Source organism: Anguilla anguilla, chromosome 8 (assembly GCF_013347855.1).
Source record: "Anguilla anguilla isolate fAngAng1 chromosome 8, fAngAng1.pri, whole genome shotgun sequence".
NCBI lineage: Eukaryota > Metazoa > Chordata > Actinopteri > Anguilliformes > Anguillidae > Anguilla > Anguilla anguilla.
In genome coordinates this window covers 34,285,637-34,304,329 of record NC_049208.1, presented here as the reverse complement: position 1 = coordinate 34,304,329, position 18,693 = coordinate 34,285,637, and the positions used below count along the sequence as shown (strand labels likewise).

The 18,693-nt window shown below is 40.4% G+C and overlaps 1 protein-coding gene across 8 annotated transcripts; it reads left to right on the top strand.

Annotated features, from left to right (window-relative positions):
- Positions 1 to 1,742: 1,742 nt before the first annotated feature.
- On the top strand, positions 1,743 to 18,021 carry LOC118233809 (splicing factor U2AF 65 kDa subunit). 8 transcript variants are annotated; one of them, XM_035429787.1, is made up of 12 exons: positions 1,744 to 2,266; positions 4,433 to 4,568; positions 5,044 to 5,147; positions 5,237 to 5,388; positions 5,692 to 5,808; positions 6,554 to 6,692; positions 6,797 to 6,808; positions 8,154 to 8,233; positions 13,480 to 13,602; positions 15,296 to 15,382; positions 16,615 to 16,866; positions 17,180 to 18,021. In XM_035429787.1, exons 1-12 carry the CDS (start codon positions 2,209 to 2,211, stop codon positions 17,312 to 17,314), a joined length of 1,395 nt encoding a protein of 464 aa, XP_035285678.1. In that variant the 5' UTR covers positions 1,744 to 2,208; the 3' UTR covers positions 17,315 to 18,021. The 8 variants fall into 8 exon arrangements, with proteins under 8 accessions (XP_035285681.1, XP_035285678.1, XP_035285683.1 ...); XM_035429786.1 differs by having other exon boundaries at positions 1,746 to 2,266; positions 5,041 to 5,147; XM_035429788.1 differs by having other exon boundaries at positions 1,747 to 2,257; positions 5,041 to 5,147.
- The last annotated feature ends 672 nt before the right edge of the window (positions 18,022 to 18,693 follow it).

Here is an 18,693-nt window from a genome sequence, read left to right as displayed (position 1 = left end):
CACAACATTAGACATGTCTGGAGATACAAACTGGTTCTCAATTAATGTGAGGTCAGAGCATATTTTTTTACCTGCCCTACTTTGAGACTCGAGAACGTGCCGTACAGTAATTGAACGAACTTGTAAAAGTCACTGTGGTGCAAGTTAAATTTGTTTCTAAGGAACTGAAAAGATGTATTTGTGTCACCTATAAATAAGTTTGATGTATGAAGCCCAAATGCAATTCATTGGAAAAGCAAAGCCAGGCTTGACAGCAGTGGGAGACCTGAGTGTTAAACTTACTGGGATACCGAAATATTTCCTGACATCTATACATGGCAAAATGATGTTAAATACCCCAAAGATATCGGTTAAAGATTGTGTCCTTTGTATATTATGGATACACGGTAAAGAACTTAGCAATCTTGGATAGCAAGATGATTCAATACCAACCTACCAGATCCATGTCTATCAAGGAACCAGTTAAACAAATGTTTAATTTTGGCAGACCAGTAATACAGTTGCATGTTGGGAATGGATGCCCCACCCAGCTCCCTCAGCTTTACCAATACAGAACATTTGAGTTGTTTTGTTTTTTATTCCCCCAAATGTAGATGAATTCAGCTTTTGAAAAAAGTGCTATCATATAGCATGGAAGACTTTGAAAAAGATAATTCAGCCATAATTCACAACATTGATTCCTCAAAAAAATAAATAAAGTTGGAAGATTGGACCAGTCGGATAGGTTTTGTTTATTTTTTTAATCAAAGGAGGATCATTTGCTCTGAATAGGTCCCAGATGTAGGCGTGATAAAAACATCCAAATATCAAAACCCTGCATTGGCTTATTGGAAAAGGGACCTTGGGGTAGGACTAGGGGAAGGGTTCAGATGCAGCACCTGAGATTTACCCAAATTAATTTAATATCCTGAAAAATTACTGTACTGATGTAGCACACCCATAACATCATCAGTAGAAGTTTTTGACATATTTTTAACTGCAGCAAATGTATTAGGATTTGTACCCTGATAATGCAAATTTATTCAGATACTATTTTTTCCATGATAGGGTGACTAGAGTGGCCAAGCCATTATGTACGTGTTTGTCTTTATATTTTCTTGTGACCAGTACGAATGTGTGCGTGAGTGTGCAATTTCTTCAAGCGAATGTTATGAAAAATCATCTCCTGGTGAAACGTTTCAAATGTATTTTTGTTGAGTCTGCATAATTGCTGAGTTGGTATTGTCATATATAAATTGCTAGTGAGCATGCAATATTGTCTTTTCTCAAAAGCTATCATCCATTATTTTGTATGATACACCCCAGAACAAAAATGAAGGTACTACAATAGAATAGTGGCAAGGGGTAGCCAACAATTGCTGCAGCATCCACCCAATACCCACTAATGCAAAATAGTAAGGGAGATTGATAGGGAGAAGTGTACATTTATTCTCCATAGCTCCAGAACATAAAGCCTGAAAGAACAACAAGGAGAGCACAACAAGATTATTGGAAATTCTGTCTAAGAATTTGGGAACTTTCTAGATCTTTTCACGTCAAGGCATCTGTTTACATAACAGAGTGAGGCTATGTACCCTCGTTGAAATGAGAGAACCCAACTTTGAACAAACTTTCCACCTCGCAGCCGCTTGGGAGGAAAGTGTAGCTCTTCCAATCTTCCCTGGCAATAGATGGCAGTGTTATTCACTCCCGTGTAAGGAGCTTGTGTGAACTTCCGTCAAATTTCAGCGTCTGCTACAACAGGTCAGGATCGTGGGGGCCTACTGTACATCAGACTCCAGACGAGAAAGAAGACTAGCGACAAACCACTGTGTGCACTTCATTCTTGGTTAAAAAAATCTCGCCCAACTCGAAACCAAGACTACTCACATATTTAAATTCGCCTAGGTTATCTCATTAACTGCACAAAATAATCGGAACATAAATTCCAATGAATTTCCAACTAGCATTAGCTGGCTTTCCAGAAAGCTTGCGACAGTTCTCAAATCATAAATTATTTGTCTAGATAAGGTTTTCTTAATAAATTATCTGGCTTTGTTATTATTTCTGTTGGTGGGTGTGTGGTGTTTGCTGGCTGGTTAGCTTGCTAACTAGCTAGCTGGCTGGCTACCTGCATACATTTATTCGTATTAAAACATTCTTATAAACTGCCTGCTTGGTAGCAGCACTATACCCAACGCCGACCGTCCATTCAACCACGAATCCAAAATGTCGGATTTTGACGAATTCGAGAGGCAGTTGACCGAGAACAAGCAAGGTAACATAGGTGATTGCATTTAACAACTGAGTTTATCACTAACTATTTTACTAACCATGCATTCAAGCTAAGGTTTGTTATGAAGCTAGCTTTCAGAATCTCATGAAGCAAGTGTTTTCCCAACTGGCTACTTTTGTGACTGGCTAGATGACAGCTAGCTAGCTAGTCTAACGATAACTAATTTCGATGCCACATAACGGTTGATAGGCAATAGCGAACATCTATTTACGTTTTGCTATTGTGAGAGTAGCTAAATAGTTTCTTATCAAGCTGGAGAAATTGACTACCGGCTGAATAGCTAGTTAGATAGCTTTAAAATATTGTACCGTCTATTTGAAGTTCCCATAGTCTAGACTGCATTGAAAATGGGCAGACATAGCGTTAGTTAGTTGGCTGATACAGCGTATTAACTTGTCTTTAACTATATAAATCGGAGTTTGTTACAAAAACATCGGCTAACCGGCAAAATGCTGTCTGGTTAACGCCGTCCGTGTATTTTCGTGATATTAACTAATTGGCTTGCGGCGTTGCTTAGCTAGCTAGCAGAAGGGCCATAGCAACGGCCAAAGCATTCTAGCAATGCTAATGTAACGTTAGAATGGCTGGTGCTGAAACGAGTAAATTGAAGTCTAGTTGTCGTTATTTTCATTTCGTGGCTCAATTGAAGGAAACGTCATGTTTCTTTTTATTTGTGGTGGTTATGTATGTTTACAGTGCTCACATGAATAACGTTACCTGCTTTATGGGGCTGAACTTGCGATGAGAAGTAGAATGACATTATTGAATCAATACTTCGCGGTGCCCAGGGCCCGGGTTCAGATGGGCAGCAACGAATGTGTCTTCCGTGCAGTAGGCTACCTACCACCGTCTTAAATCGCAGCAATGCCTGGAGACGCACACTGCATGCTATTCTTCTTCTTTTAAAAAACAGATTGGAAGTTAATATTTATCTTTTATGTCTGGGGTATGACAGATTAGAAGTTAATATTTATCTTTTATTTCTGAAGAAAGTGACCATGTACCATACGGTGTGGCATCGATGGTCTAATCAATGTTAATGGCAAATTGGCTTGGTTGGGTTTTGTTCTGTCTAGAATTGGGATGGCAGGTATGCCGTCCCGCCAAGTAAAATGACTGAATCCACGCCTATGTGTTTCAGCTAGAATGTATGTGTGTTCGCATTATGTATGTGTATGCATATCCCTCAAGAATTATCATATAGTTCAAATGAATGAATTATCATTATACGTTACTTATAATAAGCACTATACAAAAAGAAATGAACTTCATTTGAGACACAAAGTTTGAGTGACCACATTCTCTTCAGATGGGAAGAAAAAATACAGGGCCAAGTTACATTAAATAATTTAGGAAACATTGGGTAGCATTGCTTTGGAATAGAGCTTGTTTAATTTGTGTGAGCTAAAATAACTAATATTGTTTGTTGTAGATTGGCCTGATTTTTCATATCAGTATTTTTAACAAGAGTTCTTTTTAGTTAGGTTTGTTTAATTAATTAATTAATTAATTAATTAATTAATTAATTAATTAATGTGTGAGAATTTTTGTACGTTGAAAATGTTTTTGTTGAGATTTGTATGTACACAGTTGGTCAGGAGTTTTAGTACTCTGTTTTTAGTTCAGTTTAAGCGGTTTAGTTGTTATAAATGACCTCAAATGGTGCAAGGTAAGAAGTGAATAGTCAGAAGTTAAAAATGGTTTTTTACTTCACAGGGTAGTGACCTAAATTTTGCAGTTTTAGAGTTGTATTTGTCTAAATAAGCAGGTGAGCAAACAAATTCTTTCCATTTTCCAACATGTGAGGTAAATCAAGCTAGTTTGGGATGAATTGGACAGAAAGGTCAAGGAGAAGCAACCCACAAGTGCAGCACATCTGTGGAAACTTCTACAGCACTATTGGTGTTGACTTTCCAAATCATATGGCATTAATATGGTCAGTAGGTATTACTGCAAAACATGGCTATTTTGATTAAGATTTAAATGGTATTTTTGTACAATTAAAGGTGTTTATTTTTTATCTGTAAAATTGTGGTAGTACTAAAACTTTTGACCGGTAGTGTAAGGGTCATGTCAAAATCCTAAACTCTTACAGCTAACAAAGAGCAGTTATTCCTCAAGTTGTGCACCCCTCTAATTCCCTGTCATGCCCCCCAGAGCGGGACAAGGAGAACCGCCACCATCGCCGCCGCACCCCGTCCCGCAGTCGCAGCCGTGAGAGGAAGAGGAGGAGCAGAGAGAGGAGGAGCCGAGATCGACGCAGCGACAGTAAGGACCACAGACAGAGACGCAGGTAATGCATCTGCTCTGCAGACAAGGCGTGCATTGCTAGTCGTGCCACATGCATAAGCCCCCTTTACACCGAATATCCCTGTGGTACGGTAGCTTTTGCCTCTGGCCAACATTCACACAAGGGTCTGACTGGGCCTAATTTCTTCTCCAATTAGAGGTGTTGGTAACTTTCACACTGCAACAGGCAGTTTATTTCTACCCTCTTCTGCAGGGCTCATGTTTATTAAACCATCAACACCAGCACCAACTACCAGAAACCGACTTAAGGGAACGAAGCATACGAATGGGGCCTTGATGGTGATTTTTGGATAAAAAGGAAAAAAATATCTTACCATTGTGTATGGACTTCAAAATGGAAATCAAAATCAATCTGCCGGAAATGCTGTTACAGAGCCATTTCTAATATTCACTGCAGATTCTTTCTTTCACTTGTGCAAACTCGTTTCTCATTGGCCCACTCCGGCCTATTTCAGTAGTCACTCCCCACACCGTGAGAAGAAGAAGAAGGTGAGGAAGTACTGGGATGTACCGCCCCCTGGCTTTGAGCACATCACGCCCATGCAGTACAAGGCCATGCAGGGTGAGCGCCCCGAGCATCTTGCCCGCTTGCTGTCTCGTTTTTCTGACTGCGTGTCGACCCGACTGACAGTCTCTCCGTCCCGTAAACAGCCGCTGGGCAGATACCGGCTACCGCGCTACTGCCAACAATGACCCCCGATGGTTTGGCGGCCACGCCCACTCCAGTGCCTGTGGTGGGCAGCCAGATGACCCGGCAGGCTCGAAGGCTCTACGTTGGCAACATCCCCTTTGGCATCACTGAGGTGGGTGCGGGGTGGAACTAGGGCTTCCTGAGCTAACAAAAGCAAACGGGTATGAAAACAAGATGGTGGAAAAAGGCTTTTCTAATGATACTGACTGATGTGAGGAATCCTTTTCCCCACTGTGTGTGCTGATGTTGTAACACTTGCACATGTAATTGTACCCTGAATCTTTCACATGTAAACCTAGCACATGTGCTAACTAAAGTGCATAGATTTGGGGGGTGGCTATTAGCTGATTTTGTGATTGATGGTTGGTATAACAAAGCTTGCCATAATGCTGTGTATGTGTCCATGTATCCTCAGGAATCCATGATGGACTTCTTCAATGCGCAGATGCGCCTGGGAGGTCTCACGCAGGCCCCTGGAAACCCCGTCCTTGCAGTGCAGATCAACCAGGACAAAAACTTTGCCTTTCTTGAGGTTTGCCTCTGTGTGTGTTTATTTTGTCCATCCAATGGCCTGGTTTAAAGGGTAAGCACCACATAATGGCATCCCCTGAAGATATTAGGTCACTTCATTTTAGTCTAGAGGTTTTTTTGTTAAATTAAGCTGAAATTGTTGTTAGTATGGCTTCAAATTTGACAAATTGATCACTGGTGTATTTTAATTTTTTAATAATAGCTTATGCTTACCCTTTAATAAGCCTTTTCAATCCTTTTCAACCACACGGCCAGACTCGGGAAAGAACCATAACACCACGACAGTCAGACAGAGCTCACCTTATACAAGTACAGCTGTATTAGCTTGGAAGTGAAAAGGGCAAAATATAAGGGTCAGTTGTATACAGAGCCCCCCTGGGGTCAGCTGAGAAAAAAAAAAAAAGACCCATGTGTAAATCTGTACTCTCGGTTTAGAAATCTGTGGGCACGGTTTATAAACGGATTCATAATCCCTGCCCTCAAATTACGAATCCATGCCCACGGATTTGTAAACCGTGCCCTCAAATTACGAATCCATGCACACAGATTTGTAAACCGTGCCCCCGAACTAGGATTCGTAATTCGAGGGCACGGTTTACAAATCTGTGTGCAAATCCGTAGTTGTAGACAGTCGTTGAAAGTTTTGAAGCCTTTAATGTATGGAATTGAGCCAGTGTCGCAATGTTTTGCTTGCGAGAGGAACTCTCTTACAGTGCCGTAGGATTTACTCTGTCTCCCTCCCTCAGTTTCGCTCGGTCGATGAGACCACCCAGGCGATGGCCTTCGATGGGATCATCTTCCAGGGACAGAGCCTGAAGATCCGCCGTCCGCACGACTACCAGCCCCTGCCCGGCATGAGCGAGAACCCCAGCGTCTATGTACCAGGTATGTACGTTGGTGTTGTAAAGTATGCTACAAATCTACCTGCATTTTGCATCTACCGTCTGTGACACAATTCTCCCCCTTGTTTCCTCCATGTTTCCACACAGCTCTCGAGAAAGGTTTGTGTATGAGTTTTGTAAAGATGTGCAATTGTACAGCCATTTTATTAACATTTTGACAGCTTGTGTGAGTCAGAAAAAAATAATACTAATTCACCATTTTGTGACTGCATTAATATTTTAAAAATGTGACTTCGCTAGTTAATGAATGGTGTTTTATATTCCTTGGTTTTAGGCACCCACTCACTGCTTAATTGGTTTAGAAAGGGTTTATTGGTATTTTGAGAGTGTGGGAGAGATCATTCTGTGCAATGGACAAGGGACCGCTTGAATTACAAAACTGCACTGTATTATGTCTTACTTGACAAGATGTTCTATTTGATTTAAAAACTGCACATTTGAATTTGAGATGAGACAAAAAAATATATATAAGGAAACATGGTCTGGTTGGGGAACTAGAAAATTCTGTGACCAAATCCCCGATGGGGAACTGCTTTTATACTCCAAAGCAAAGTACATGGCCTGAATTGCTTCTCTAATTTTTCAGCTGTTAAAATGATCTTGTGAAGGCCCTGTAATTTGCCCTGGATGTTGGTGTTAGCTGAGCAGTTCTGTAGTTGTGGTAATCCAAATGTGAAATGTTCCCTCAGTATTTAGCTCAGCATTATAATTGAATTTTTATACTCCATATCCTATTTTTATCAAATTTGAGTGGATCAATCTTAAAGTAAAGTTGCTTGAATGGATCTAGTTGCAGTGCCATAGTATAGAGTGTTACAGTTTGTAGTCCTAAAACCTGGAAGTAAGATTGCATTTTTTAGTCATGGGTTCCCTCGTCAGACAATGTTTTTTTCCCTATAGGGATTTCGTTTTCTGCCGTAAATAAGGTCTGTGGTGAACGTAAACCTTAGAGAGTTTTGTGTTTTGTTCTACAAGAAAAATTACACCCATTAATATCTCAACTGTGGATTTTGAAGTGGTTTGTGCTTTTAAAATGTAAGTTGCTAACAAGTTGCTATATTGAAACTACAACAATGGTCATATTATGGCAACCGCCACTCTAGTTGCCATACTAGCCCGCCTGCATGCAACACCTGTTGTAGTTTCAATATAGCAACTTGTTCACAGCTTACTTTTTTAAAGCACATAACTGCTTCGAATTCACGGTTGAGATGTCAATGGGTGTAATTTATCTCTTAGAACAAAACGTTTTAGGCATACGTTCACCACAGAATCCAAAATCCCTATGGGGAAAAAAGCATTGTAAATCTGCAGAGGAAACCTTTCGCGGAAGAAACTTCCAGGTTGGCCTACAAAAAGACGTTATCACTGTAACACTCTGTTCCGCCGTTTAGTTTAGTTTGCTCGTGTGTGCTGCATTACCCCTCTCACTCCCTTTGTGTAGGTGTGGTGTCCACAGTGGTGCCAGACTCGGCTCACAAGCTCTTCATCGGTGGCCTACCTAATTATCTTAACGATGACCAGGTCAGTCCCAGGCTCTGATTCTGTATGGCAAACGCAATGTGAAAAGGGGCGTCCATTCCATTTTTAGTTGTCTTTCTGCTTTTTATTGGCCATCATCACTATGGTCATCTTAACCTCAGATGGTCAGCTTAACCTGTGGTCAGACCATAAAACGACACAGCCCTGCTGAGCTTAAAGGGTTATTTCACTTTGGTATAACACAAGTACTTTTGTGGAGCTTTACCCTATTGTATTTGCATAGACTGAATACTAGCAACATCAGCTGTCCCTGCTGAATGTTAACGGTGTCCCCGTTTCTCCCGGTTGTCCAGCTCACAATGGAAGATAATAATTTGATAAAAGAGAGTACTCACGTCAAATGGTTCCTGTTTTTTTGAGCTGATAAGCTGTTTTCATGTTTAGCTATACATCGAATAACTATTTTCAAATTGGCTACTGCATAGAAATGCAACAAACCATAAGTTGATTATTTTAACCCCTTTATGCAGATTCCAAATCTGGCCACTTCTGGTACATTTTAGGGGTGTTTTATTTAAGTAACTCCAGTGTCATTTACAGTACTAACTTATTATTAGTTTATATTTATATTTTAGTATACTTATTTGTTTATATTCCTAATTTAGGTAGCAATAATGTAACATAAATGCAATTATCTTGGTAAAAATACAAAAATGTAGTTGTACTCTTTTAGTTTGAAATTAAATACTGAGAGATCACATATATAAAACAGGCAAAATAGTATACATGTCATGGATCATAAACTCCTTGCCCACAAGTGTGCAAAAATCTGAGGGTGGTATGCAGAAGTACTAAAGATCTATAAAGCCAAAAGTAAGCTGTGCACCCTGGTGTCCCTCTGTGTTTCCAAATCTATCCAAAATGTCTAAATTCTGCATTGCTGTAAATCATAACATAACCATATATTTCGCTACCCACTTTCACACGATTTTCAAGTGGGATTTACTATCTTTTCTTCAGTATGGGAGTCTAAGATATCTAGGGGTTCAAAAACCCATCCAGAAATGAATAAAATGCTTGATGTCCATTATAAAGCATATTAATTTGCCTCTTATGGTTTAAAATGAAATATTGATGTCACATTGGAAAATAATGCAAAAACATTGCGGCACACCGCGTTACACATACCTAAATATGTACTCATTTTTTTTCTTGTACTCTACAGCAGCATTTTTCAAAGTGGGTGTCACGGCACCCTGGAGTGCTGAGAGATCGCTCCAGGGGTGCCATGAAATTTAAGTTAGCCTATGTTACAAATAAAAAGATTATGATAAAAGGAATAAATCATACTGATTTAAAGTATTTATAAGCTCTCATACTGCATTAGAGCTTGTCTGAACTCCGCATGTCCCGTCAGGACGTAAATATAGTATGTTTGCTAAAATCTTCTGAAACAACCCATTTTTACATTTTAGCAAGACTGGTGGCATGTGGAGCTTTTGTAAATTGTACCACAGGAAAGAAATTATTAAAAAACAAAAAAAAACATTTTTTTTTTTAGATTCCCTGCCCCCCGCCCTTCTGTACTCGTTTTCATTGAATCGTTGTATTTATGCCGAGTGGCTTGATGCGTTATTGTATAAATAAAAGAAAATACGCAAAACTAAGTGTAATAGCAGGTGGCGCACTTATGAAGGGTGCATACTCATAAAAAGGGTGCTGAGCAATTTTCTATGCAGAGATCGGTATTTATGAAAAAAAGGCATGATAAGGTACGTACTCTGTAAATAATCTGTAGTTGGCGTACACAGAATTTCTGGGACACTGAGCTCATTTTATAGCTTATTTTGCGACTCCTGCTGGTGACAAACAAACTCAGGCATAAGAGAAAATTTTTTAAAAATATTGTACTCTGTGTGATGGTCTAATGTTTGACTCCTATAAAGCAGTGAAATTACAAGTTAATCTGTTTTAATTGTCCACGTTTAATTCACTTTTTCCTCACTGCATGGTGCAGTTATGAAATTACTCAGATATGTTTCCCTCAATATAGACAGATAAGTATGCCAGCTAACTTACTTGATGGGCAGATCATTTTTCCAGCTCACCTGATTACCTTCATGTGCGATCTAATACTAATTATATTCCTCCTTCAAAATGTTGACGATGTTCTAGCTTCGCGGTAAACTGGTGCATCAAACATAACTCAGGACTGAGGCACCTATGAACGCTTACACTTGCTCGCATTAGAGAATGGTGCAAACCTCTTGAACAACACAAAGTTCCACTACGAGCCACTGTGCTAACACTGCCCTTATACTAACAGCTAGGCCTATTAGTTAGCCCCATATTCAAATGTGCTGGGCATTATTAGAAAAGACTAGCAGTTGTCTCTTATGACCAATGAATATGACAATATCAAATATGCCACAATGTAAATAATAGAAATTCTGCTAGCAGTAATATGTACATCTTTGCTATGTACATATGTATCCTCGCTAGACTTCATGCTTCCTCCTCCTCTGACCTACTCCTACTCTATGTCAGCATGGCAAGAATTTGCTTTAGTCATGCTGATGAGTTGGCAAAATTAGTAAAATCGTCCAAAAACCAAAGAAGATTACGCCTCAACAAATCCTTGTATAGTACTACGTAACGTTACGGTTGACTGCAACTTTGTGCTGGACCTACCATTCTTGCTGTTTGTGCTGGGCTCTCAATTGTTATAAACTTCCAATGAAACATGTCATACACCAGTGGAAAGCTTATACTGAGTTACAGCGGCATAAAAGGTAAGTTGGGTTTTACACACAGCCGATGTAAATGCCTATCCCCGCTTTCTTTGCGTGTTTATTTCTCAGACAAATAGTTCAAGGCAATAAAGAACCACTGCTTCTTGATGTGTAAAACCAATGGTAAGATTGTATATTTATGCCATAAGCTCTGGATAAGAGCGTCTGCCAAATGCCTGTAATGTAATTTAGGTGGAGATATTGATAGTAGAATGGTGTGATATCACACAAGACTTCCTGTTGTTTATTTCGCTACCGCTAACCGCTGTATTGGCATGCCGTCGAGCTATTGTTGGCTTTATCTTGTTCTTCTGATGGAGTATGAATTTTGGTGGTGAAAAAATATTTTTATGAACTCCCAGATAGATGTTATTGTCCAGTGTGACATATCTGGGGGGTATACTGTAGTTGCAGATGAGACTGCAGGGAGGGGGTGCTTTTTAAGTGGACGAACTACATGACAATGGTGGCACTTGTTGTTGTGTATCATCTACCAATAAAGCTAGAATACAGGGGTTGTTGTCTCCATTCATAGTTTGGTTGCAGGAACACTGAATGTCTGAGTTGAGCAATCTCTGGTCGCCGGCGTCCTGGCCACTAGGGGGCTTGCACGAATGGTATTAATGCACGCACACATGTGACTGATGTGATAGTGCGCAAAGATACATTGCTTAGTTAACATAACAAAACTTTTTCCGGATCTTCTTTTTATTTGATAAGGCAATATGTTGATAATAGATCAGTTGTATAAAAAAAAAGAGAAGAGAAAATGTATGATGTTAGTACACTTTTTCCTCCGTAGTTAGTGTGTGCATTAAAACTGTTTATTTTGTCGAGGTCCTAAAAATGAATGGGAGTGAATTGGGATCCAGACAACCGGGAGGAATGGCAAGGCCGTTAACGGTCATCAGGAACAGCTGATGTTACTAGTATTCACTCTGTACAAGTACTATGGGGTAAGCTCCACAAAATTACTTCTGTTTTACCAAAGTGAAATATCCATTTAATGAACTGTAACCTGGTTGCTGGCTCAATGCCATAATTGGCCGAATCGCTTCAGAGTTTAGTCTGTAGGCCTATATTCTCAAAATCATTTAATTTGATTAGTGTGTCAAAAGAAATACAGTGCCTTTCTTAATTTTGTGATTGTTTCAATGGGTTTACAGTGTAGCTCTCTGTAAGACAAAGACGGCAGGGACGACTGCGGGTGTGTGTAGCTGGACGAACTTCAGTAATGAGGCTGGAGGCAAAGGTGCCCGAAGTAACTGGACCCTTCTGACCTGCACATGTATAGGCAAACAGAACATAACAAAAAAGTAAAGATGTATTTCAGTCTGCTGGCTTCCCTATGCGCCAAGAGTCACTAGCAACAATATGCATGGGCACGTGGCCGGTTAATATACATTTCAGTGTTGGGGTCAGTTCAGTTTAAATTGAAGTCGGGGGACAATTCCAATTCAGATCTTAACCAGTTTGATCAATTCAAATTTGAATGCTTTAGGATTCTTATAATTCCAATTCATGAATTTGAATTAATATTCTTTGAATTGGAACTGGAGTTGTAAATGCTTTGCTGTGGAATTGGAATTTACTTGGAATTTATCATTTTGAACTTTAATTTTAGTTTAGAATTGTCAGTATCTCTTAAATTTTACAAGATGTTTCAGTTCATAGAAAGCTCTTTGTATTAGACTTTTTGATCTGTTGTTCTTTTAGTGTTATGCGGGTACTTTGTATCAATTTTATTGGTGTCTACATGCATTTGCTTAGACCAGTTATCAACCAGATATCAGACATAAAAATGTGTGATGTAAAACAAACTATCTACTATATCACTGGAAATACAATGGATTTTAAAAAGTTTTTCTCTAGAATTAAATAAATGCATGGATGTAGGTATCCCTCAGAAAGCGAACAATTTCAGGAGGTAAGTTAAGAAACTGCGAATCAGGGTTGACTGAGTTTAGGTAATAAATTGAATTGTGTTTAATGAATTTAAAATAGCCACAGTGTGCTATGAGTATTTTCCAATGAACGACTTGAATTTCAGTTCATTTCCTGAAATGATCAAATAGAATTCACCCAGACTCTGGTGTATATTGAATTAAGGCAATTTGATTTGATTTGATTTAAGGAGATGATTGTTTTGAAGGATTTTGCGTGGGAGGAATATTGAACTGGAATTGAGTTTGTCGAATTGATCTGAATTTGGACTTGAAAAGGAATTAAGCGCATTGTTTTGGAAAATGAACTGAATTGGTAGGATAGGGATAAGGAATTAAATTGGAATTGAGTCACTGGAGTTGACCCCAACCCTGACAGATTTATGTCCATAAATGTCGCTGCAGCATTTGACATTAAAGGTAAGCACTCCTATAACTTTACCTTTTAAAAAAAAGTGATGTGATTATGTTATATAATCCACATTCCTGTTAGTACACAACATCATGTTGATATTGTCTTTCTCCTCAATCCTTCATGTGCTTCTTCTTCCAGGTAAAAGAGCTGCTCACATCCTTTGGTCCTCTGAAAGCATTTAACCTTGTGAAAGACAGCGCCACAGGGCTCTCGAAAGGCTACGCCTTCTGTGAATATGTCGACGTCAATTTGAACGATCAGGTAATTAATGCATTGATATTGTACCCAGTTGTCCCATTATATCCTGCACTCTGTGCCTTTATTACTCCCTAGTGTTTCATCTGCCCCAGCAGAAACGACAGCTGGCCATTTTGTGACAGGGTTCGTACGGTCATGAAAAACCTGGAAAAGTCATTGAAATTTAAAATGCAAATTCCAGGCCTTGGAAAAGTTATGTAAAATAATATTTTTTGAAAAGTTTTTGAAAAGTAATGGAAATATAGCTAAAGTTGCATCAAATATAATTACTAATTAATCCAATCATAAAAATAGTTTGTATAGTAGGCCAATAAAACGTAAATTGGCTCGTAACATTCGCGGTATTCTGGTGGTGTGAGAAGTTAATTCGGTCCTGCTCAGTCTGTTTACAGGCACGCCTCTGCTGATGTAGCAGTTAGTAAACGTAGGCCCTACTGTGCCGACAATATGCCAGGGGAGTGCAGCTTCAATAATATATCAGGGCTCGAAATTAACTTTTTTACTTGGTAGCACTGGTGCTCCCAACTTCAAAAACTTAGGAGCACCCACCGAAATGTAAGGAGCACCAACAATATATGCAATAGATTTTTTATTGATAAAAAACGACAATATAACAGTACGGTTTACAAGTAACAGTTAAACTGTCACGCCTAAAATGTGCCGACTCTTCAAGAAATTGCATGTTATGCATTCAAACGACAAAGCGCTTCTCGTCACATTAATACCGCTAATTAAATCAACCGACAGTAAACTGCATAGGAGAAATTAGCTGTTTCAGCCGGGTCGCTACACAAAACGTCCGCTTCAACTTTTCAGCTTTCGATAACGCTAATAAATTGAACATAAACTTTTGTCTTCAGGTAACATTAGTTAACGCGTTAGCTCTCTTTGTCGCGTGACAGTGGAGTGCAGCGAAAGGGAGTGATTGAAGGCTAATATTAACCTATTTAAAATCAGCATTAAAGGTAAGAATGTCAAGCTCACGATTGGTTAGAAGGGTCACCGTCAGCTCACAAGGCACATACTGAGTGTACTAACTAGTGAATGTACAGAGAAAGAGACGTTCGACTGGAAAAAGAAAAAGAAAAAAAAAAAAGGTCGCACCAGAACAATTGTTTGCACTCGCACAAATGCTCCCAATTATATTTCAAGGTCGCACAGATTAAATTTCGGGAGCAATTTCGAGCCTTGTTTGAGACATTGACAAAAATGTTAAACTATTCGAATTAAAATATGAGAGAATGTATCTAAGTGTGTCTATCTGGTGTTTATTTGTTTTAGAGAGGCACCATATGTTTCAGATGCAGACCTAATTTTACTTAGTGTTACAATAAATAATTTTAAATCGTCCCGCTGAGATAAAGTCATTTGTTTTGGTCATGGAAATTCAGTTAAAGGTTGTGGAGAAGTCATGGAAAAGTCATTGAAAATCATTGGTGAAAAAGTGTATGAACCCTGTTGTGAGTTTGAGGATTGCTTGTACGTATAGACGCACTATCTGCAATACGGGAGAACATGACTGAGGCATACTGTTCCTGTATTAAGAAATATATGCTTCCATTTGACGCTTTGAATGTTTACATTCTTGGAAAAGAGGCGAGCATTTCAACAGCAAGCTGGCATTGAAAAGAGCACACACATGACCGTGCCAGTCAGTGCCAGCTGTGACATGTTTCTGATATGTTTCGTGCCACAGGCCATTGCCGGGCTCAACGGAATGCAGCTGGGTGACAAGAAGCTCCTGGTGCAGAGGGCCAGCGTGGGAGCGAAGAACGCTGCTCTGGTAAAAGGGGGGGGGGGGGAGTCAGGAATGCTGCACAGTGCCAGGAATGGCTGTGGTGATTGAAGGGGCCAGGAGTGGTGACCTGGTGAGGGTGGAGGGAGGGGGCTAGTTGGAGGCCAGGAAAACTGCTCTGTAAGGGGGAGGGGGACAAGAGAGGCAACAATGGCTCTAGTAAAGAGAGGCATCTGATGTGTCTGCCCACGTGTCTGCCAGACTGCCATGAGGGGAGCTCATAGTTATGCAACTCCTCAATTTTACCGAGTAATTTTTTCAATATAGTTTTCTCCTCCTCTAAATATACAATACATGCTTATTTTTTCAACTAATCATTTTTAAGTTTTTATGCCTCCGCGACGGCACAGCCGTGGCCGGAGGCATTATGTTTTCGGGTTGTCCGTCCGTCCATCTGTCCCGATTCTCGTGAAGGCGATATCTCAGGAACGCCTTGAGGGAATTCCTTCAAATTTGGCACAAATGTCCAATTGGACTCAAGGTTGAACCGATTAGGTTTTGGTGGTCAAAGGTCAAGGTCACTGTGACCTCACAAAACACGTTTTTGCCTTGAGGGAATTTCTTCACATTTGGCACACACGTCCACTTGGACTCAAGGATGAACTGATTACATTTTGGTTGTCAAAGGCAGAGGCATACAACTACGAGGCGGTATTTCTAGTCTTATTTTTCTTCTGGTGGATTATTGCGAGGTCTTACATAGCCAATAGTTGCTTGGTTCTCACAAATACACAAACATGACCACAAAATGTCTCCATTTCTGTAAGGCTAATATCTATTTCTGGTGTTATAACCTTTCCTCCACAAGTGTATGAGCAACATATTATACACTGAAGTTGAAGATACCCCATGGATATTGTAGTTCCATAGTCCAACTGTTTTAAAACCTTTATGGCACACTTTGCCCACACCCCCCTGTACAGACAGGTATAAATCAGGCCCTGGTGACTACAAATGTGCACCATGGGCATTGTAGTTCACAGCCACTGAAATGGATTTTAACTCTTTAACCCTTTTTAGGCCTTTGTGCGATCACAAATATGTGATTAGAACTAAATGTTCTAATGCTGATGTAACAGTCACTACTGGTAATTGAAAGCAATGGAGTTCTAGAACAACATTCCCAAAAAAAACCTACTCTTCAGGATTACAGGGTTAAAGCCTGTAACCTCTCTTCAATACCCATCTCCTCTCTCCCTCCATCACTTCTACCCATTCAGACCAGTATAAACCAGACGCCGGTGACGCTGCAGGTGCCGGGGCTGATGAACAGCTCTGTGGTGCAGATGGGCGGCCTGCCCACCGAGGTGCTCTGCCTCATGAACATGGTGGCACCCGAGGAGCTGCTGGACGACGAGGAGTACGAGGAGATCGTGGAGGACGTGCGGGAGGAGTGCAGCAAGTACGGACAGGTGAAGAGCATCGAGATCCCCCGTCCCGTCGACGGCCTGGAGGTCCCCGGCACCGGCAAGGTGAGACTCACAAGATGGGCTCTGTGTGCTGCTGCTTCTTCTACTGTCAATACAGGCAGTCCCCTTATAGTCCCCTTCAGCCTCAAGGAAGTGTCATTGAAGGATCCAGAGTGGATTTATCTTTCTGTGTCTCAGTATGGAACAAGCGGCCAGCTTTTCTAGTGTGAGAAACCTCTTCACTCTTCATTTACAAATGCATAAACATGACCATGACATCTTTAGTCTACTGGCTATATTCACTGGACTCAGGGGTTCTGTTATATACATTTTTTGGCTGCAAATGACCCCTGTTCGCTCTCTCTCCTTCCCGCAGATCTTTGTGGAGTTCATGTCGGTGTTTGACTCCCAGAAGGCCATGCAGGGGCTGACAGGCAGGAAGTTTGCCAACAGGGTCGTGGTCACCAAGTACTGCGACCCCGACGCGTACCACCGCCGGGACTTCTGGTAGATTCGGAGCGGAGGGAGGAGGGTGGGGTTTGAGCTGACGGGCAGGAACGCAAGAGAAGAGAACTTGTGGAGATGGTCTCTGGAAAGAGGTGGAGGGGAGAGAGACAGGAGAAAGAGCTTGAAGGGTAGTTTTTTTGTATTTGTAAAAATAGATGTGGAGGAGCGGTGGAGAAGGAAGATTTCTTATACTAAGATGGAGGCCATTTGAGTTCAGAGAGAGAGAGGGGGAGATTTCTGTACTTTGTTAAGTTAAGGTGTGGTGTGTGTGGGGGGAGGTGTCATCTAAAGCCTGGCAAGGAAGGGAGTGTTTTTGTACTTGGAAAGGTATGAGGAACAGGGATTCATGTGTAGATGTATGTAGGCCACAAGTTAGGCATAGACACTGATAGAACTGTTAACGGAAAAACGAAAAATGTAATTGGAATACATTAAATTATGTAAAGGACCCTGAGTAGGGGATTGACGGCAAATCTCACCAGTTAGCTCCATGAGAGAGGAGTGCAAATGATCGGTGGACTGTCAAAAGCATAAATGGAATATTTGGCCACGTAACTGCCTGGGGGAGTTATTTTGTAGCTGTTTACATCTCCCTGTATTCCGTCTATCCTTCTTCCAAAGCCTTGCCTTAACAAATCATTCTCTCAGTCTTTCCCTCTCCCAATTGATTATACTCAAGTACTCACACTCATTAAATAAGGTCCTTGTTCAAATACAGTAGCCTTAATTTTGTCTTGGACTTTTGTCGGTTGCTGTTTTTGCAAAGCATTGCTTAATGGACTTATTGTAGTGCCGCCCATGGTTTCTGTGTGCATATCTCTCTGAATCTTACAGGCTCATTTAAATAGCAAAACATTTGCTGGTGGCAGTTACGGCACGTTTCTGTGTAACTGCCTCTCCTGGTGGTGGCCAGTTTTGTTCTGTGGCTGCACAAAACATCTTAAACTTCCATCATTTTCATCAGTGAATTCCATCCATCTTCCTCTACTGAAAACTGAAAATTTTATTTGAGGCAAAGGTTTGCTTCGGTGTATGTCAATGCCATCGTTTCTGTGAGATAGAGGAAAAGTCATTTGACTAACAGCAAAGGTTTCTAGGTCTGTAGCTATGTGCACATCTCTTATTAGTATTTTAAAGGTCTGTTCATCCCCACGCTCCAAATTAACTGATGCCTGAAGGGTGTATTTGCCACATATTTTTTTTGCTTGCCCTTCTTCTTTTGAGATCATATGTAATTTGTCATCTTCTCGCTCAGATCTAAATTTATCACCTCACCTTTTTTCATAGAATCTGGTCATTTTCTGGTAAAACCACTAACAACTACTTACCTGCAAAATGTGATAGTTTACAGTTCAGTCTTCTGTCTTCGTTATGAAATTGATT

Excerpts from the sequence above, each read along its gene's own strand:
- LOC118233809 (XM_035429786.1), top strand. The coding sequence starts at position 2,209 with ATGTCGGATTTTGACGAATTCGAGAGGCAGTTGACCGAGAACAAGCAA. Across the intron at positions 5,389-5,691 it reads TCCCCTTTGGCATCACTGAG|GAATCCATGATGGACTTCTT; the intron begins GTGGGTGCGGGG and ends ATGTATCCTCAG. Across the intron at positions 13,603-15,295 it reads ACGTCAATTTGAACGATCAG|GCCATTGCCGGGCTCAACGG; the intron begins GTAATTAATGCA and ends TTCGTGCCACAG.